This window comes from Alligator mississippiensis, chromosome 13 (genome assembly GCF_030867095.1).
Source record: "Alligator mississippiensis isolate rAllMis1 chromosome 13, rAllMis1, whole genome shotgun sequence".
Lineage (NCBI taxonomy): Eukaryota > Metazoa > Chordata > Crocodylia > Alligatoridae > Alligator > Alligator mississippiensis.
In genome coordinates this window covers 50,354,967-50,375,700 of record NC_081836.1, presented here as the reverse complement: position 1 = coordinate 50,375,700, position 20,734 = coordinate 50,354,967, and the positions used below count along the sequence as shown (strand labels likewise).

The 20,734-nt window shown below is 48.8% G+C and overlaps 1 protein-coding gene across 12 annotated transcripts; it reads left to right on the top strand.

The window, feature by feature from the left end:
- The first annotated feature begins 1,297 nt into the window (after window positions 1–1,297).
- On the top strand, window positions 1,298–18,045 carry TMEM184A (transmembrane protein 184A). 12 transcript variants are annotated; one of them, XM_059716383.1, is made up of 12 exons: window positions 1,298–1,404; window positions 1,596–1,651; window positions 1,773–1,918; window positions 5,283–5,477; window positions 8,063–8,320; window positions 9,556–9,721; window positions 11,224–11,314; window positions 11,395–11,470; window positions 12,539–12,630; window positions 13,309–13,478; window positions 13,654–13,851; window positions 15,973–18,045. In XM_059716383.1, the coding sequence occupies exons 5-12, from the start codon at window positions 8,063–8,065 to the stop codon at window positions 16,221–16,223; spliced, it is 1,302 nt and encodes a 433-aa protein (XP_059572366.1). In that variant the 5' UTR covers window positions 1,298–1,404; window positions 1,596–1,651; window positions 1,773–1,918; window positions 5,283–5,477; the 3' UTR covers window positions 16,224–18,045. The 12 variants fall into 12 exon arrangements, with proteins under 12 accessions (XP_059572366.1, XP_014466186.1, XP_019350323.1 ...); XM_059716390.1 differs by lacking the exon at window positions 1,298–1,404 and adding an exon at window positions 5,775–5,840 and having other exon boundaries at window positions 1,442–1,651; window positions 5,283–5,428; XM_059716388.1 differs by lacking the exon at window positions 1,298–1,404 and adding an exon at window positions 5,775–5,840 and having other exon boundaries at window positions 1,442–1,651.
- Window positions 18,046–20,734: the final 2,689 nt, after the last annotated feature.

Here is a 20,734-nt window from a genome sequence, read left to right as displayed (position 1 = left end):
CAATGAACAGATTTATAGACCTAGCTGCTTCTACCAGACAAGCTGTCTGCTTTTTAGGAATCCTTCCGCCCAGTGTACAGGCTAAGTATTGTGCTTATACAAAACCCTAATTGCACCTTTTTAAAGCTATCTTGCCATGTGTAAGTCACACACCAAGTGTTTATTCATTGTTCCCTACACAAGTGGCCGTTTCAGCAAGGTTATTTAAGTTGTGGCCCAGTCCAGTGGTGAGTACACTGATGCGTAGGAGCCCCAAATGTTACAAAATACCGTAGGACACAGGAACAACAACAGGCTGGACTTGCTGGGTGTAGTAGATATGTGGGGCAAGGATTATTATTTCCTAAGCCTACCCAGGTGTTTATTTTCTGGGTGTGGGAGCCCTGAGCAAGGAGCCAGAAGCGCAGCAAACTGGAAATGTATGTTTTGCAACTTTTTAGCCGTGGAACTGGAAAATAAACAGTGACAGGCCTATTTGGTATGCATGGCGAGGGGCAGTGGGGCTGGGCCCCAAAGAAATTGTTGCCTCCTCTGTTATTAAAAGGGGCTATTAAGTGTGTAACATTGGGATACTTTGTGAACTAAAGTGAAAATGGATGGGAGTGTGGGTCAAAGCTTACTAACAAGTGCTTAGAGGATGGGGTACCAAGCAAAGCTAGTGCCCACTGACCCTCGAACAAGACCAAGGAGCCAGCGGACATTTCCCAGGGAAACTCTTCCCCAGAGATGTGAATGGATGAGGGGCAGGAAGCTGGGCTGGAGCCTGCTTTTCTGTCAGCTAGATGCCCACCTGAGCTAGGGCCAGGAAGAGATTGAGAGGTCCTGGGATTTGCTGTGGCCACAATGGGGAAAGCATAGACACAAATACAGGGAGCTATACATCCACACCCTCTGCAGAGGTTCCTGAGGAGGCGAGGAAGGGGCTCAACCTGGTGCACTCCAGAGAGCAAAGGGAGACCTGGCACATGCCTGGCAGCAGGGGCAGGTGTTAGGGGTGCCCGTAGATCCATGTGGGAGCCGCCAGTGGAGATCCCAGGGGGCTTGCAGGATACGGAGGGGGACCCTTGCCAAGCATTGGTGTCTGGAGGGAGGCAAGGACATAAACTGTGCCAGGAAGAAGAGCCTAACTGAGAAGAGGTGAGGGAGGGGGGAGGCACTTTGCAGCAGCCAAACAGGCTTTGGGGCACTTCTGCTGCAGGGCAAATGTGCCTGGTGTGGGGTCAGCCAGGGTGGAGGGGGCTGCTCCTGAAAATCTGGGGAACAAGAGAGGACAAAGGCACCGGGAGCAGAGAACAGTCCCAGGCAGGAGGGAGGGAGGAGCCTGGGCGGAGGCAGGTGGAGGTGCGGGCAGGAGTGGGGCCAGCCAGCAGGAAGCAGCAGCAGGGACTAGGTGCAGCTTGCACGGTGAGTGCTGGATCCCTCCTACCCGGGAGAAGGGCCCAGCGCTGGGCTCACCCCCCTGCCCCTGGGAGCTCAGGGCTGGGCCCCACCAGCTGCAGAGCAGCACTGGGGAAGCGGGGGCCTGGCAGCTGCAAGGCGCAGGGAGGGAGCACGGGGGTAAATCCCTGCTTGACCTGCACCCCCCTGCCCCGCAGCCCAGCTGCTGTACGGGAGCTTTGGCCTCTGCCCAAGGATCAAAGGCGCTATTAAGGTACGAGCTGCAGTGAGGAGGACAAGGAGGAGTTGTCCTGAAGCCCATAGTTTCTGTGGGGCGGCTGCCGGTTGTCCCCGACACTTGCAGAACCTCCAGCTTTTAAAATCTTGCCTTCCAGGGCTGGGGCAGGTGGACCCATGTGGCTGTAGCTGCGCTCCAAGAGAGTTGGGTACAGAACCTGGGCATCCTGTCTTGCAACCGCAGGGGAGACCGTCCCCTTGGGATGAAGAAGCAGCCCTGTCTGTGAGAGTGGTGTGAACAAAGGTGGGCATAGGGCAGCTCCACCTGTGCCACATTAGCTAGAGCGGAATAGAAATGGCAGGTGGCAACGTAATACTCTGCTGTCTCTTGAAGGTGTCTTTTTTTTTTTTAAACTGAAAACATTTGGGGCTCAGATCCCCATTGCCTTAGCATGTTTGAGCCCTGATCTCTATGGGATGTGGGTTCTCACAGAGTTCAGTCAGGAGGGTGAGTGTCTTAGTCATCACATTCTTTTTCCTTTCTCCACTCTTCCACCTTCTGTTTTGGAAGCAAATGGGTCTCTAGCAGCTTGGAAATGACCAGTTACCCAGCACAGCTGGCATCTAATTACATTCCAGAGCTGGGAAATCCAGCTCAGCACTATTTAGAGGCTGTTGTTTTTAATGAATGTTGTTATAAGCTATTAACAGAGTCTTACAACAGCAGCTATCTTGTCAGCATTGGCTGGTGGAGTAGTCCTACTATTGCTGAATGTAGCTCCTAATTTTCTTCAGCCTTGATCAGGACAGGTAAGGGAGCCTGTTAATAACACACCATCACCTGGTCAAGACTAAAACCAGAGAGTGACTGATGTGCCACTGTGCAACTGCTGGAAATGTAGAGTGGCCCAAGCAAAGTTGAAATCACCTGCAAACCATCTATTTGGGCTGTCATCTGTGTTGTACAAGTGTTGGGAATCAGGAACTACAACCTAACTGTTAAGTCAAGCAAGCCAGAGGGGCTCAGCTCAACACAGAGTGAACTAGAGAAGGGGTCCAGAATAGGTGTATTCTCTGTGGAGTAGCAGAGGAGGCACGCACACGTGAACACCATACATCACGTGAGCATTTTGACCTGTTGTAAGTGGCTGGGGGGGGTCTCTAATCATTTAGGGCTGTCTGCATTGCCTTGCAGCCTAGGAAGGAAGAGCTGCAAGCTGGTGAATGGTGAAAAGGATCTGCTGTGATTGGATATGGGCTATGAGTAACAGTGGTATTGCGGTTAGCTGTTTAGGGATGGTCGCTATAGACCTGCCTGTATCGGAGATCTACCCTGCTTCCAGCAATAGATAGCAAGTCACTGATAAAGCTGTATCTCTCCAGGTTGTATTTGTCACCAAAGAAAGCTGCCATTTGCATTGACTGTTTTAGATCTGAGGAGCAGAGGCTGGTCATTCTATGAAATCGGCTTTGCAGTTGTGATAAGTCTGGGATCAAGCAAATGTTACTTGTCATCTTTGAACTAGGTTGTTCCGGCTGAAAAATGCTTTTACTGCCATGCTTTATAGTTAAACATTTTGTTAATGGGAGGTCTAGAGTAAGTACAGTGTCCTCTAGATATGCCTCAACTCTGATTTAAAAAAAAAAAAATTAAAAAAAATTCTGCTCTTAGTCCTGTGAACCCAGAATCTAACATCCAGACTATGATCTCCTTCTAGTGTGTTGTGGCTGGTTATGAAGATAATATAAACTCAGTTTTGTTCTCTTCCTCCTTCACAACCCCATGCCTATGCAGCTGTAATGAAGGCTGAAGATAATGGAGGGTGCAAAGGTGTAAGCGAGGACAGAATTTGATCTATAAAATCTTTGTGAAAGGAGAGCGTGCGTGAGAAGCAATAGCCCAGCTGGATGGTTGTGTCCTCAGGTGACCGTGTGGTTCTGGCAGTTAAAGCATCTCTTCCTGCTGAGTGATCAGATCTGATTGAGATGCAACCATCATGGAGCCTTACCACACTTTTGGAAACTGTCAGACACCAGGCCAGCTTAGAGCCAATTAGCACACTTTGATCTCTGCTGTTTTTTAAGTGCATATATGAACTGAGCTCCTATTCAGAGATTTGTCTCCCATATGTTGCTGGATAATTTTTGGGAGCAGGGGGCACAGCGTTCTGCCTGGGGTCCTAGCAACAATACTTTTCTCTTCTGGCTATTTTCTTAGCATCTCTTGTTGCTTTTCATCTCAGGCCACACATGGTGCTCATTTATCCTCGCTTGTTGGGGAGATGTTATTTGGATGAATCAGGTTGTTAGAGAGGGGCATCTCTGCCTTTAACAAAAAGAGCAAAAAGCATCCTTTGAATCTTGCTGGGGGATTTGGGGGTGGGGGGTATGATGAGCAGCCCATGTGCTCTGTTTTAGGGTCATCTTCAGACTGGATTACAGAATTCTCTTTTTTCTGCTGACCCAAAATGGGTATTGCTATAACCTAATGGAAAGGAGAGGGTTACCCCATAAGACCTTTGGGCTCTCAACTGAAAGGCTCACTCTGACCTCAGCGGGCTTTGGATCAATAAAGTGCAGATTCTAGGAAATGAAACATTTTGGAGATCAGGCATGAAAATGAAATGGTGAAAGCCAGCTGGCCTCAAAGAGTCTTGTTGTTTAATTGTTGTGATATGGTCAGTTCTTTCCCTCCTGTCTCGCACCTTAGCTTTTTGATGGGTGAGTGCTTAAATGCCACAGACCATAAAACCGGGCATGGTTTTAAAAATAGAGCAAATAAGTGGAGGCTAAGAACACTACCTGCCTTTGGGGGAGCAGGAACTCTGTGCCTAACAACTGCTTTTAGTGCCTGTAAGTGCCTGGAAAAGCTTTGCCATGCTTGGGGGAATGGAGACTGTCCATATAATTTACATCAGGCTGTGCTTTGGGGAATGCTGATCAGTGTTATTGCATGTGGCTTTCCTACTTCAGGCATAGGTGGGAGGAAGGGGGGGAAACTCTTCCTGAGCAGCGGCAGGGAGAGAGCAAATGCTCTGTCCTTCCCTAGACTTATCTTGGGTTAGGATAACTACAGCGCGTTCCCTCTTCCCCCAACACGCTGCCAGCAGATCTAGGCAGTAACCGGCTTCCTTCTGTCATTCGAACCTATTGGATATGCCGGTTCCTTACAGCCCGAGCCCCCACCTGTTGTGGAGTATCCTTTGTGCTTGTACAGACTCAGACGCAGCATTCCTCCTTCCCAGAGGAAGTAGGTGGGGCTGGCCCTGGACTGACTGCTGCCCACTGTCCAATTGCTAGGACACGGCACCCGTACCAGACTGTTCCAGGGCTGGTTGCAAAGCAAACAGGGAAGAGGATAGCTACTAAAAAGAAAGCACAATTTTCCTCTGGGCTCCCTCCATTTCCAGGGCTCCCTCGCTATCTCTGCCATCCTGTTAGTGTTTACATGGCAGGTGTTCATGGCGCGTCCATCTGTCCAAAGGACAGATCCCTTCAAACAGATGCAGCTCTCCCTTGAATCCTGTTTCCCCGTGGCTGGAGAAGTGCTGTGAATCCGACCAGGTATTTGTTACGCAGAGAAGCCTGGCAGTCAGGTGACTTTTAAGTAATTCTACCCTCTTCTTCACTCCACTTATCTCGCTCTCTTTTTCTTTTCCGCCTTCCAGGTACGGGTATTCTGGGGGTGAACTCTGAGCTCTTGCCAACGTGCACAGCCAAACAACCTGCAGTTAGGACATCTCGACTTACATGTGAATTCTCCTCCGCCAGCTCGTCTCCCACCCATGGGGGGAAGCGATATTTTTAGCCCCTGGTACGTGTTTCTGTTGACTTGACACCATCTGAATTTCCCCTCCTGCAAGGTAAGAATCAAGAGGAGAGGATGGATGAGGAAGTTCTGGGAAGAATTTGTGCTTTGTTTTAAAGTTATTTAAATATTTGATTAATAACAGCTCAAACTCCAACAAGGATCTTTGCTCACGCCTGCCTGTGGGACTTGGGTAGACAACACTGCTAGTGGGTCTTCAGGGAAATGGAATTAATCAGTGGCTAAAATGGAGGAATTAGATTGTACTGGTTAACATAAATATATGCATACCTTCCTTTAAGGCTGGATTTAAAAAAAAATAATAATAATTGTTATAAAAATCTCATTGCAGAGAGTTAATGCAGGCTGAAGAAATGAAAGGCCAAACATGGAAACTTAGGTGTCTAGAGGCCTTTAGGTATGATGCCACCCTATAAATAAAAATGTATTTTTAGGTCAGTTCTCTCTGTACCTAGACACAGGGTACATGGTGCCTGGAATATGTTGATGATCCTTTCCTGTTATGAGATCTAGCATGGGGAGGAGGAAGCCTGCTGGTGACTGCAGACAGCATTGCAATGGTTGCCAGGTGCTTGTAGAATTAGTTTTGTGTGTTGTGTGGAGTTTTTTTTTTTTAAAGTCCCTGAGGGATGTTCAGACCCAACTGGGCTGCAGGCCTCTCCTGTCTCTGGAGGGAGCTCTCTCTATTCTAGCCCAGCAAAATAGCATCTCTGCATAGATCTTGGTGTTTCACAGTGTACAGAGAGAAACGCAGCCATCTCTGGGCTAGATGTCACCCATGCCTGGTACCTTGGCTGTGCAGGTGGGTACAACAGCTGTTTTAAGCTGGTAGACCTGGATTCCCATTCTGCCTCCAGGGGTGGGGTGCAGCACTGGTATTTTGAGGGGCCAGTCAAGGTGTTAAACCCTAGTAAATGGTAAAGGGAATCTCCTTTCCCTTGGGTTTATATGTGGGCCCTATGGCCCTGATATTTCGGTATTGAAACCATCTCAGATGGGGAGAGATTGGGCAAAATGACCTTATGGTGGCTTCCTGATCCTGTGCCTCCAGTATCCTGGAGGCATGGCGGGCAGGCTTCTCAAAGATCTGCCCTCCCTTTCTACCAGGAAGCGGTTGCAGTTTGCTTTCTTGCTTGGCAGGCCAGATGGGACCCTGTACAGCAGGTTAGGTGTAAATTCCCCAGAGCAAGGGGACCTGTTTCCTTCACCAGTGTATAGGAAGTACAGAACAGCAGAAAGGATGGAAATCCAGGCTAGAAGGTATGTGTGTGCAAAACCAATGGAGGAGACTGAGCTGAGGGGTCTCCCTTAGGGGAAGGAGGGTATCTCCATGCCCGGAGATGGATCTTTTCAAGTTCTGAGAGTCTACCTCCACAGGAGAAGAGGAAAAGCAAATAATGCCATGGTGGTTTAGTTTTTAAGAGCCTCTTAAATGACGATTGGTGTCTCTGCAAACGGGTGGCTGATCAGAAACCCAGAAGGTATTTCTCTGAGTTGTATGTGGCTGTAAAATGGGCCTAGATATCAGTAAGAGCCCAGCACAGCCCCTAAGAGGCCAGGTATGGGCAGCGTGCTGACTCCTCTAGCCCTTCTAGTAGGTTGCTGAGGAAAGACATTAATGCCTTACCGGGGCTCTTGGCAAACACCTCTGGAGCTCAAAAAAGGCTCTCAGGAGATGGTTCCAGGGGAAGGGCTGTGAGCATAGCCAGGAGACATACCGAGGCCCTTACTTGGCTCCTTGCTTCATCTCCTTCGGGCAAACTCAGCTGTTCATTTATCTGCCTGCTGAGGTGTCCTCTTGGATTTCCCCAGTCGTTTCCTGCAGTCCAGGAGATGACTTCCTCTCCACTGGTGTTTGCTCCCTACAGATTTGAGCTGTATTAACTGGAGTGTCACTTGCAAATCAAGGGAAGGGAATCCTTCACTCTGTTCAGGACCGGTGAGGCCTCGCACAGAGAACCATGTCCAGTTTTGGGCCCCACACTTCAAGAAAGATATGGACAGTTTGGAAAGAGTTCAGCACAGGACAACATAACTGATTAAGGGCCTGGGAGGCAAGACTTGCAAGGAAAGGCTGAAAGAACTAGGGCTGGAGAAGAGCCTTGCGTGGAGATTTGATGACAGACTTCAAACACCTGAAGGGTGATTACAGGGAGGATGAAGGTGGGCTTTTCTCTGTGTTTGTAGGGGACAGGATTAGGAGCAATGACTTCAAGCTGTAATGGGAAATTTAGGCTGGAGATTAGGAGGAACTTTGAGTGAGAGTGGTCAGACATTGGAACAGGCTACCTTGAAGTTGTGGGTTCTCCATGCTTGGAAACTTTTTCAAAAGCAGGATCAACAGGCACTTGACTGGAGTGGTTTAGTTGGGGATGTTCCTGCCTTGAGCAAGGGGCTGGACTAGACAACCGCGTGAGCTTCCAGCCCTGTGCGATTTCCCTCCCTCCTCTCCCTGTTCTTCCCCACTGCGAGCTCCCTTGCTCACCTCTGTGCTTTGTACATCCTGACTCCTCGTGTTCCTCTTCCTTGTGGCTCCACCTTTGTTCACAGGCTCCTCTCTGCTTTGTTCTGTGCCTGCCTTCCCTGCTGTATTTACCTTTGCTCTCTCCTCTCTGCCAGATGAGTAATACCACACACACCAACGGGGCGTCTCCCACCGAGGGTGGTGTGGAGGCGACAAGCATGGCTGCGACCATGCTGCCAGCAGGGCTGTTCACGACGGTGGATCCCAGCCATTTCACTGTTGGAGACGGCTCCCAGCTTAAGGCCATGCAGAACTACACTCAAGACGGCCAGCAGATTTTCCTGACCACAACAGCAGCACAAGTGATCTCTGGGCTGTTTGTGTGGTCGGCACTGATTCTCACCTTCCACCAGGTAAGGCACAGGCTGTCCCCCTGGCTCTGTAGGTGCATTGTGACCTCTGGAGAGGGGTGGGAGGGCTAGAGGGGCCACTGAACCTTGTGAGAAGCCTCGGATAAAGTATACCAAGCTAGCCTGAAGAGCATTCACTAATCCTATCTCTTTCTGCTTTCCCTACCCCTCTGGACAAGCATTTCAGTGCTCTGACTCTGGCCTCCTGGGGTGGCGGAGACTGTTGACAGTAGTAAGGCAGGTGTCTCAGCCAAATTCATAGCAGTGAAATGTGGAAGGGGATATCTCCAGCCATTGAGAACCTGGCACTAACCGCTCGGGAGAGTGGACTTTGTCCTTCTGTCCCCCTGGTAGGGTGCCTGTGTGTCCTTTCTTGCTGCCATTATTTACCTGGGAGTCAGTATTCCTGAGGCTAAAGGAGTGACTTCCCTGTTCTGGGGAGCCCAAATCCCCTGCTTAATGTCCCCACTCCCCCCAAACAGCACTTGTCTGCAGTCATGGGGCACAAGTCCCATCCAAGTCCCCTTGAACTACTTGTACCAGGAATCAAATTCAAGGTGTAAATCTGGAGGAACTCCTTTGAAATCGGTAAAATTACTCCAGACTGACACTCATGTGGCTGAAAGCAGGGTCTGACTGATGGCTCAGCTTCACGGGTGGGGGGGTAGTTCTTGGGATGAGTGGTGTGGTGGGGTTGAGGCTCTTTGTCCCTGCAGGCATGTATTGGGTCACAAGGAAGACGAACTGTTCTGTTTCAGGCTTGGTTTCTTGCTCAAGAGGATCTCGGGCTGAACCAATGTGACAGGTCTCTACTAGTGTGCACAAGTAGGGTAGAGGACCAGCGTGGAACTGCCAGGGGGTTGGTGGGGCAGGGATGAATAGGAAGTTTCTGGCTCTAGGTGAAATCTCCCACATTAGTGTTGGTGCCGTGTAGAGCTGCTGCAGCCTCCAATTCTCTCTCTACTCAGTCCTGGCTGTGCCTCCTGGGGGTCCGGGTGAAATCGTGATGGCATTTGGAGGATTCGAGTGTCAGGGAACTGGATCTGCTGTGAGATGCTGGCAGGAGGCAGATAAATAACCTTACCTGAGGATATCTCCTGGCACACCCTTTCCTTCCCCCAGCCCACCCCACCCTGATGGCCAAGTGGGAATGGTGTCTTACCATGTCTGCTTCTAGGGTTTTCATCAGCTGGCATTTGCTACAGTCCTAACGTCACTGGACTCTCCCTCTTCCCCAGATCTACTCACATCTGCGGAATTACACCATGCCCAATGAGCAGCGCTACATCATCCGCATCCTCTTCATTGTGCCCATCTATGCCTTCGACTCCTGGCTCAGCCTCCTGCTCATTGGAAGTCACCAGTATTACGTATACTTTGACTCGGTGCGTGACTGTTATGAAGGTAAGCAGTACAGAGATGGAGGAGAGGAATCCAGTGGCTCTGGGGTGAAGGGTAGGGCAGGAGGAAGGTGAATGCTGTGGTGGACAGTGGCGGGTTTGGCTCTGGCTCTGGAGGAAGCTCTGGCACGTCGTGGGTATTGACGGGGGTGAATACTCTGTGTTGTCTCTATGAAACTACACCACTAAAATGAACGAGGTAGGGTTGAGGTGACATCTAGCCTCTCAAGCCAAACCCGAGTGATTTAGCAGCACCTTGCCATAGATGACTAATAGCAAAACAGGATGAAATAGTGACAATCCCCATTATCCTTGCTGAAAAGCAGAGTACTTCTCTGGATCAGACTAGGATGAAAGTATTTCTTTTCATTCGGTTGCTTCCCTCCTCCCTGGGAGACCTTCACTCCTTCCTGCACTTGTGGTTGCAGAAGGCAAGGACTCTGCAATGTGATCAATATGCTGCATATTTCAGGAGCAAAATCTAAGTGTTTCCAGCAAAGTGAGACGCTTAACAATGTGTGCTGTTGGGACTGTCTCCCTCATCCATGGTCACTCTCCACTAGAGTATACAGCACAGTCCCACGCTAGCTGACAGCCCTGATAGATGAGTTATCAGATCTTTCCCTTCTCCAACTTCTTAGCCACCAAACCACGCTGAATATGCTGATTAGCTCCTGCTTTTACTAGGGAAAAGGTTTAATTTTCTTTCTTTTTTTAAGGTGTCTGGCTCACTTTAGGTCAGGTATGTTAAATTTCACCTCTTCACTTAAGACTTTGCATGTGAGTGTAGGTGTTGAGAAGTTTTTGGTGATGCCTTAGCTTAAATATAAGGGCATATCTATTCTGTGAAGATGCATCCCTTTCTTAGCTTTCATAGGATATAAAAAATAAAATAAATCTCAAATGGAAAGATGCTATAGAAACTAGGATGGGAGAAAGGAAAGCTCAGGAGTGGGACCATTCCCCTCAGTCAGAGCTACCGCTTGTCTACAGACCTTGGGAGACCACACTGCATCTCGTCATGCTTTGTGGGATGGGCTTTAAATGCAATCGGTAGCGATCATTTAAAATGCAGCCCCTTTTCGAGTGAAAGATCAGATTGTTTAGAATGGAGAAGGAGGGTTGGTTTGAGCTGCTGGCTCTCTGGAGGTCAGGCTGGTGTTATTCTCCCCACCTTCTCTATGTGCATGGGGGTTTTTTTGTTAATGTATACTGGGTTTGAAGTAGGAAAAGGGGGAACATGACCAATGGTGTCTGTTACCAAACCTCAGTGATCAAGCTGGAGAGGAAGTGAGTTAATGATAGGTGAGATCAGTTCCCGAGCACTCCACCCCACAGCTCTTGCATCACCTAGAGCAAACTCTTATCGATTCCTACCCAGAAGACAGGCTATGGCTGCCAGCCAGGAGCCAAGTACTAATGCTTAGCACCGAGAGCCCTTTCCTGAGCACTGGCCTTCAGGGTTGCATCAATCCGCTGTTCACGTGTCCATCTCTGTCTCGCCAGCGTTTGTCATCTACAGTTTCCTGAGCCTCTGCTTCGAGTACCTGGGAGGGGAGAGCACCATCATGGCTGAGATCCGGGGGAAGCCTGTTGTGTAAGTGCCATAGTCCTGTTGAGTTCTTTCAGATCCCATCAGATGTGACGCCAACTGATCTCTTTGTGTTCTGGCTCTAGATCCAGTTGCCTTTATGGGACTTGCTGCCTGCGAGGAATGTCCTATTCCATCGGGTTCCTTAGGTTCTGCAAGCAGGTTGGTATCTGCCCCAGGGCTTGTTCCTTGGCTTGTTACACAGATCAATGAGAGCCAGGCCATCAAAACTTGAGGTCCTTTCTAGGCAGGCCTCTCTCTCCTGCTGCCTCATGGAGGGGTTCTGCTTTCCTCTCTCCTAAGCCCTTGGTCCTCCTCCAACTACGGCAGCACGTCCAGTCCCTCAGGCACCCGGCCAGCAGCAGTCAGCTGTGCTTGCTATCATGTGCTGCAGCTCTGCATCTGACTCATTGCTGAGTCAGGAGCTAGGCTCAGCAATGGGAGGAGACCCTGCCTTAATCTTTCTGGTCTTATTTGGTCATGGGTCCTAATTGCCAAGAGGCTCTACTGCCACTCAAAGTCTAGTTCATGCTGGTCTGGGTCCTGTCTTGGGCTGAAGCTAGGGTGACTGTGGTTACTTCTAAATGGGTTCACTGCCTTTTATGATAACTCCATAGGGCTACAGTGCGCTTCCTCGCTGTGTTGTGGGTAACTGAGTCCAGGGAGAAGTTCCTCTGGTGCATCTAACCTCAGGGCCAGGAGCTCTGTTAAAAGCAGGGCATCAGGCAAGCTTCCTAAACCAGCCCAGCACACAGACGATTGGCGTTGGGGGGGGGTGGGAAGCAGGACAGGGTTTGGCTGAGGTTTGTCCTCTTGACACAAGAGAATGGCATAGAGATGATGGGATGGGTTAGGTTAGACTGATGCACTTCTTCCTTGAGGTGCTGGGGATGAGATGATGCACATGGGACCAGTTTGCTGATAGGAAGCTCCTGTGGAGTTGCTGTCCAGGGCTGGTCACCTTTGCAAATGGCATTGGTGCCTGCTTAGAGGCTGAAAGATAAAGGAATACCACTTCTCAGCTCTCTGCCCTCCCTTGGGGGTGGAAGAGTCTGACTTGTTCTCTCCCTTTCTCTTGAGATTAGGTGGAGTAGGAATGTCTTTTGTAACTTGTGTACAACAGTTTCTGCAGCCTTTTAGAGCCCAGGGAAGAGCTTTGGCAGGAGTGTACTGGGATCTCTTGCTCCTAGTAGTTAGATTAATGCAGTGATTCTTCCTATTTCATTGCAGGCAACGCTGCAGTTCTGCATCGTGAAGCCCCTCATGGCCATCGTCACCATTATCCTACAGGCATTCGGGAAGTACCACGATGGCGACTTTAAGTGAGAATGGCGAAGTCGGGGCAGGGAGGGGGAGAGCCGACTTTCCCGGAGTGTGGTGGTAGCATCAGAAAAGTCAAGGGCATTCACAGGGTGTTTCAGTGGGCCAGGGCTGCTGCTGCTTCCCCAAAGTTGATTACTTTAGTAGATGGGTGTTTTGGGGGTAAGGAGTGGAGCAAACACTGCCTTTAAATAAGGGGGCAAAATTTCCTTACAGATCCTCAATAAGGGAGGAGGCCCCACAGTCAGTTAAGTGTTGAGCTGGACTGTTGTTGGTGTTCCCACCCTTATGCTTGTTCTAGTTTGGCCCTGTTTAATTTTTGGACAAAGAACTTTCCCCACTTCAACTCTCTCTCCTAACTGCAAGACTGGACCGAGCCATGTGAGCTGTTGTGGTGTAAATCTTCTCCACAATACTTGTCACATGGCCAAATGCAGCCTCTTGGAGGTCTACAGCGTGACTGCAGTTGTTGTCATTGTTCATACAGAGAGATGCTGCCGCTGGGCATTACAGGACAGCCAATGTGCAACATCCCCTTTCAATCTGAGCAGCAGAGTCTTTGCACCTTCTGTCCTGCATCCCTCTTTATAAACCTGTTCGTTTTAGTTCCTGACGAGTTGCTAATGTGACTTCCAGGGATGGTTTCAGCAGCTGGGCTGACTCATTCTGTCTCCCTCCAGTATTCACAGTGGATACCTCTATATCACCATCATCTACAACTTCTCCGTCAGCCTGGCACTCTACGCGCTCTTCCTCTTCTACTTTGCCACCATGGAGCTCCTGCGCCCATTTGAACCAGTCCTCAAGTTCCTCACTATCAAGGCAGTTGTCTTCCTGTCCTTCTGGCAAGGTGGGTCCTAGGGATCAAGGTTTCTAGGACTATGACACCTCTTCTCTCAGTAAACAGGTGTATCCCCCTACAAACTGTGTGGGTCAGGGAGCTGGACCATGATATCAGTGTGACCAACAGAGGTCATGGAGTCAGAACTGACAGCCCACCACCCCCTTTCTGCTTCTTTGCACAGGGATGCTGCTGGCCATCCTGGAGAAATGTGGGGTGATCCCTGAAGTTCAGATCATCGATGGAAAGGAGGTGGGAGCTGGGACAGTTTCTGCTGGCTACCAGAATTTCATCATCTGCATTGAGATGCTTTTTGCCTCCATTGCTTTGCGCTATGCCTTTACCTGCCAGGTATACAGAGAGAAGAAGGAAAACTCAACAGGTAAATTCTCCTTTGAAGCCATGTTTTGTATATCTCTGTGTCTCCTGGCATAGATGGGAAGATGGAAACCTATTCAGCACTTATCAAGGAGATGGCAGAAGTCCTTAGAAGCCAGTTCCCAATTTCCTGTTCTTCCCCTTTAACTTCCTTTTCCTCTTCATGATATCTCTAGGCAGCTGCAAGCTGCAAATGCCCGGGGAGAGAGACCTTGGGAGGGACGGCTGTGATGGGGAGTTCCCAACTTGGCAGCTCTCTCCAACAGGAGATGGCTTGAGAGAGAACTGTTTGAAATGTCTCAGAACCGTTGTGTGTGCGTGTGAGAGACCGACTCATTACAGTGTGGTGTCGGGGTTAATCTCCTCCTTGTTCTCCTGTTGCTTGTGATCCCGGCTGCTTCGTTGGGTTGCCAGCTCTCGTGTTCGGAAGACGTGGTTCTTGCTGACAGTGGAGCCCGGATCTGAATTCCAGCCCGTGGGTGCTGCCATAGCAACAATAGTTGGTCTCTGTAATAGCATCCCTCTTACACCAGGGATTTTGTCTAACCTAGTGATGTCCTACCAGAAACTAACTCCCACAGTTCAAAGCTACTGTTCGGCCCCTTTTCCTAGAGCAGGGATTGTTGCAGTTCCCAAGAGGAAGGAAACAGGGAAACCTTGTGTAGCACCAGTAAGGACTAGGGTCACTTGAGGTTGGGGTCACAATTCTTCTGTGGACTTGTCTGTCTGTTGCCACTAGAGTAGTGGGGCAATCATGGGCTGAGCAGTGGGAGCCAGGAGTTGAACTTCCCCCTAGGAGGAAGAGTTTCTGGTTGGCTCTGTGGGTTTTGATCTGTTGAAAACGCCAGCGTCCAGAAGTGCAAGGGACTAAAACAGAGGAAGCAGAAGAGGGGAATTCTGCCTCTTGTTCCTGTGACCCTGGAGTGGCAGCTAAATCAGGAAACTATTTAACCCCAGCTATTCTGGTGATGTGGGGCTTGCGTTCTGACCAGAGAGCTCCCATTTGCCTAGGGAAACATGGGGAAAAGGGAAGCAGAGGTATGGAACAGAGTAAAACTAACCTGCTGTTGACCTGCTTGCAATCTCTGGGCTCCCAAGACTTGGAGCAGTTGGCTTGGGTTAGACATCCGTCTGTTGGGAAACACTTTGCACCATTCCTGAGTGAAGCATCGTGTCCCTCTGCGCTGCCCAGACGGGCTGTGCTTGCCAGTCCATCACAGAGCAGCCCAAGTTCATTCTCTGCCCTATTGCCCCCTCTCCCCACACACACACGTCAGACCAGAGGATGGAGCAGTGGTGGGATAGCCATGTCTCTCCTTGTCCCTTTAGCTGTGTTTTATAAGAATTCCTGTTAGCAAAATGTTCTCATGTTCCTATAAAATGAGACACATTTTTTTTCTTTCTCCTGGGGATAGATGGATTTAACTTTCTAGTGCTCCAGCATGAAACTCTTAGCAATTCCCACTTCTCAAACCCGACTGCTTCCAAGAGTGGAAAGGAACCCTCTCCCTCCCAAAAGCCTGTAGTGAGAATCCTGTGGCCATGTACCATGGCCGGACCCTCCCACCCCCAACCTAGCTAACGGCAGGCCCATAGCCACAGCTCAGATGCTGTGATTGCTGCATGTTGCTACTTGCTGTTGGTCTAAAGATTTAATATGTTGGACCTTCCAGGACTCTAATCTGTCCTATATAGACAGGAACTGGTTTTCTAAATTGCAAAAGATGATCCAACCACCCGGTGTGGAGTCCATCTGACTGCCAGCTTTGGGGCCAAGAAGGAATTCCCCCAAATTAGATCGACAAGCATCACTGGCCGAGGGAAAGAGGCATTTATTTTCCTCTGTAGCACGGGGTGCGGTTCTGTTCTTGAATTATTTGAGCACACTTGGACCTACCTGATCCCCTGCCACTGCCCCGTGAGCCCTCTTCTTTACCTGGCACGTGACATAGGGGTTTCTATAGGATGTTTTGTGGCTATGATGCACGAGAGGGACCAGAGCAAAGGTTCTTGTTGGCCCTTTTGGACAACTGGTTGCCTGTGAAGGCAGGGAGCCGAATTTGGCCTAGGAACCTCTTTTCAGCTCTGTTCCTACAAAATCTTTTTTTTTTTTTTTTTTTTCCAGCAAACCTTGCCCCCATGCAGAGCATCTCCAGTGGGCTGAAGGAGACTATGAGCCCTCAGGATATCGTCCAGGATGCCATCCACAACTTCTCCCCTGCATACCAGCAGTACACCCAGCAGTCCATGCAAGAAATGGAAATGAAAGGCCCTGGGCAGAATGGACATGTGTCCTCCAAAGCTGAGGGGAACAAGGGCAAAAGAAGCAAAAACATTGAGAAGAGGGTGCTGATCATCTCGGATGATGAACCGTAGGAGATGCCCAAGGGGGGACAGTGACCTGGGAGATGCTGGAACTCCTTTCTCTCTTAATGGCTTCTTCAGTTTGGAAATGTTCTCACAACTGGGACTGCCTGGCGTGACAGGAGCACAATGAGAATGACAGATGGGCCAGAGAAACTGAGGCGTCTGCCCAAAAGCAGCCATCACCTTTGAGAAGGAAAGAAGCAAGAACCTGATGGGTGGGATGCTGAGCAGGGCTGGCATCTCCTGATCTTTTTCTCCTGTTACTGGGGACCTGTCCTGCTCTGTGTTCCTACTGCCATGGCTCAAGTACTGAAGCTTTGTCATTCGGTGGTGCCTGTTTACCCATCCCATCAGTATTTTGAGGCATGTCTCTAGCTGCCATCTTAGCACTCTGGGAAGAAACTGAGGACGGGTGGCCTGGGATTTTGAGTGTGCCTCCCAGTGCTAAAAGATGGACTAGTTGAAGTCAATCCCTTCTTGCCATGAACAGGCTGAGCAGCAGCGCTCTCAGCATTGAGTCTTGCTCTAGTTTCTCTTGGCCTAAGTAAAGAGAGGAGCATCTCTAAAGATCCTGTGGAGAAGACCTGACTTACAAGGGCAACCCACCTGGTAACTCTTTAAAAAAAAACAAAACCAAAAAAAAACAAAACCAAAAAAACACACAACCCCCCCCCAAACAAAACAAAAAAAAACTTGCTATTTTTTCATTTAAAAGTTAAAAAAAAAAATCTCAGGAATTTTGTAGGAACTTGTGTCGGGGAGGAAGAATTAACCCTATTTTCTCCTTGGAGAGGAATACAACAGCCTAAAAATGTAATACTTCTTCCTCCTCCACCAGCCCCACAAGCAATGGTGGGAGAACTCTTTCTGGGCTGCAATGGGGCTAAACTGCTGCTGCTTCTCGAGTTTCTATTGGAGGAACCTCTTGTTTTTTATGCCTCAAAATGACTCTTCCCTCTCCAAGTGGACCAATTGTTGAAATGGATGCTAATTTGCCTATCAAATTGCTCTTTAGGGATCTGAATTGTGAGGATTGTGATTGGCAGCAGTAGTAATTTATTTACTGGGAACTGTTTGTTCCTCCGGAAATGCTTTCTATTAAAGCTTCCCACACTTAAAATATAAAAATAAAAAAAGTTATTGTAAAAAAGCCTCTAGCTTCATGGAGACTGGACAGTGCCAGAGGACAGTAATTTAGTGGTAAAAGAATAACTGTCAGACCCTTCCCAGAGCTGGGGTTACCCAGATACAAGACTAGCATAGCTGGATGCTATGTGCCTGTTCAAAAAAAAAAAAAAAAAAAAAAAAAAAGCCCATGTCCTCTGTTTGAAACTGAAATGGGAGAATAGCTTTGGTACAAGATAGGCCAATAAAATATGAGTAAAGCCATCTCTTCTTGGTGACCTGCTCAGTACCACTTATGGGATACAATTGCTGTAAAAAAGTAGATTGGATGGGTTATTTGACAGCAGGGGGAAAACGCACTTAATTCCACCAACCTTCCCGTCCCATCCCTCCAGAACTACAATGTAGAGAACCCTTGTCTATCCCTGCTAGACCCTAGTCTTTTCCCTTACTAGACTGCCTTCTGGAAACTTTTGAGTGTTGGCTATGCTTTGTCTCCATCCCTTGGGGTTTTTCAGCTGAGTGTTGGAAGGACAGTGAGAGCTGTGCTTTAAAGTCTCAGAGCAGCTGTGTAGCTAGACACCATCTCAAGCTGTCCTTTTTCTAGCATTAGGATTCCTCAAGTCTGAGAAGTGTAAATCGAAACCAACAGTCTTGCATTTTATTTATAAGAATGTGTTTTTCAAATAAATGGAGATTTCTATTATGGTTTGAGTGAGCATTTCATTTTGGCAACTGCTTGTTCCCTGTTTCTCTCCGTGAGGGCGGATTGTGTGGTGTAGCTTGGCTCTGCAGGGCAACACTGAGCAAAGCATCACTTCTTGGTCCCTAAATCCTGAGGTATCACCTATGGCCTATACATTGGTTCCCACATATGGGAGCTCTTGTGTCTTGCTGCCTTTTGCACCTACTGCCTTCTGCACTAGAAACAGGCTGTCCTACTCCTCTCTGCACGTGTTCCAGCCACTGTGTAGCTGTCAAGCAGCTGTATGCATTTGGGAGCTACCCTCTGCCTGTTTTGCAGCAGCAACTGAACAGCAGGTTTGATCAGAGGAATATTGCCCAGCTGAATGGCTAGAAGTAGTCTGCAGCCAAGCCAACCCTGCAAATCCCTCTGAGCTCATCTGCAGCACTGCTCCTACCTGCTCAGTTGGTGAGACTGCTTCCTCTAGGCTGGCAGCCTTCCTGTTGTGAGCTGTGACTAGATCCACAGAGAGGACTTGTGCACAGCAAATCCAGTCTCTATAGATGGGATCCTGTCTGGTTTTATTTCGGAGCCTAGGGAGCAGCTGCTAGCCATGACAGCAGCACCCTGCAGACCCTGCCAGGGCTACTCAGCTTTATAACACAGCCATCAAGGGCACTATATGAGCAAAGTAAACGCCTTGGATTATCTTATGCCAGCTGCCTTGAGAGAAACCCTACCACCAAGGAGAGAAGAGGCCCCTTCATCCAACAGATGGCAAAGGTGACCAGAGCTCAGCTGTTGGGCTCTTGGGTTCTGGGAACACGTGCACAAGAAAAAGGATAATTCACTATTGCACAACTGACGCACACAGGCTAAAGTCAGTGGTGCTCATCTATAGGGCCAGGCCCAGGATTGTCAAACCAAATCTGTTACCCAGATGAGGGATGTGACATTCACCTTCAGCCTTGCAAAGGTGACTGAACACCAGGTAGTTACTGTCCTTTGAAACAGCAGACCTGCTTGCAATGATGGGCTTGAGTTTGGACTCTTTGACAGGGGCAAGCACCGTTTATAATGAGCAGCCTGGTGTTACTGCACTCGTGCTGCTAAATTATTAAAAGGCATCCACAGAGAACAAAGACAGTAAATGTCTAAAGCAGAGCGAGACCTTCACTAGCAGATGGGAGTTGCAGACTCTAATGGTAATGAGCCCTCCTGCACGGTAACAAATAAGCCTTCCCCATCTATTACTAAAGAGCACAGAGGTGGGCCACATGCTTGGCCTAGGTTTAAGTCTCTGGAGCCTGCCTCTAGCAATACTTCAGGCACAACAGCACTCTCCAATGCAAGTGAACTACAACTCATGATCAGCACCTCAGTTTGTTTCCCAAGTTTCCAGCTTTCTCCGAGCGCTTTCCTTACAGGAGACTAGCTTCACCTACTAGCACTTCAAAGGCTAAGGCTTTAGTTTCAACAGCCAGATTTGGCCAGTGACATTGCACCTAATGTTAGGCTTTCCATTTGACCATGGCATAGAGGGCATTTCCCATTGCTCTATATATCAAGACTCTAGATACAGCAGACTCAGTGTTTTAACAGAGATCGGGGGGGAGGGGGATAGGTTTCCACCCTAGATATTGTTCTTTGTGCTGCTCCCTATTCCCCAACTGCCCTTGTTTTAAACTGCTTAATTCTCTTGGACAGAAACCATCTCATTTATCCACTGTAGCACACTGGAGCTGACCTGTATCATGGACAGGCTTCTAACCACATAGGGGTGGCTGTTTGGATTGGACTGTTAGGCTTGCTCCTACTGATGTGCCCAGGGCATGAGCTACATGTTCGAGAAGTGCCGATGCAGCCTTCAGAGACTCGTGCTACTTTTTTTTCCAAACCTGCTCTACCAAGCCATCTTGCACACAGACTGCAACATTTGTCCTGAAATGCTTATGGGAACAACACAGTCCATCTCTAGAAGATGAACTTTTGAACAGCCTCCGGAGGTAGAACACTGCTTTCCACCTTCATTTTCCTCTCTCGAACTCTCCGCTGCTGCTAGTCTCTCAGGCTGGCAGTCTTGACAGCTCTTTTCTCGGCAGTCTCTGAACCTGTTACTACTTTGCCCACCACACACAGCACAAGAAAATGTCAATCCTCTAAATCCCTCCTTACCTCACTCAGTGCAACTACCACCTGGCTTCTCCAGGTCTCCTGATTCATAGCATCTACAGCTAATCCTTACAAGCTTAGCTCATGTCACATCCTTCATAATTACCTAATAAAGTGCTTTTCTGTCTGCTATTAAAACTTCTGGGCCTCTTACTGGTGCCTTTATTTGAATGTCCCTGAATTCCCTTAACTTGCCATCCTGTTTCCTTCTACTTTCCACCTTAACTATCTCATAGGCATAGGGTGTAGATTGAATGGAGAGGTAATCTCCTAATCAGACCTTCCAGTATCAGGCTTTCTGTTTAAAGCTAAGGAACAAATGAACAAAGGAAAAATAGGGATCAGAAGTCAAACAGGCTTAGTGACAAGTTTAAGGCATCCATCAGTATCCACATGGGGAAAATGAAGGGGCTTTACAATGACACAGGAGGTAGGACTCTATATATTTGAAAGAATCTGCAGTGCAAGTTGAGCTGGTTGCATCTCATACAGCAGCAGTCTCAGCACTTAATTAAGATCTCTTGACTGTGATAGAAAG

Excerpts from the sequence above, each read along its gene's own strand:
- TMEM184A (XM_019494778.2), top strand. The coding sequence starts at position 8,063 with ATGAGTAATACCACACACACCAACGGGGCGTCTCCCACCGAGGGTGGT. Across the intron at positions 9,722-11,223 it reads GGTGCGTGACTGTTATGAAG|CGTTTGTCATCTACAGTTTC; the intron begins GTAAGCAGTACA and ends CTGTCTCGCCAG. Across the intron at positions 13,479-13,653 it reads CTTCCTGTCCTTCTGGCAAG|GGATGCTGCTGGCCATCCTG; the intron begins GTGGGTCCTAGG and ends TTCTTTGCACAG.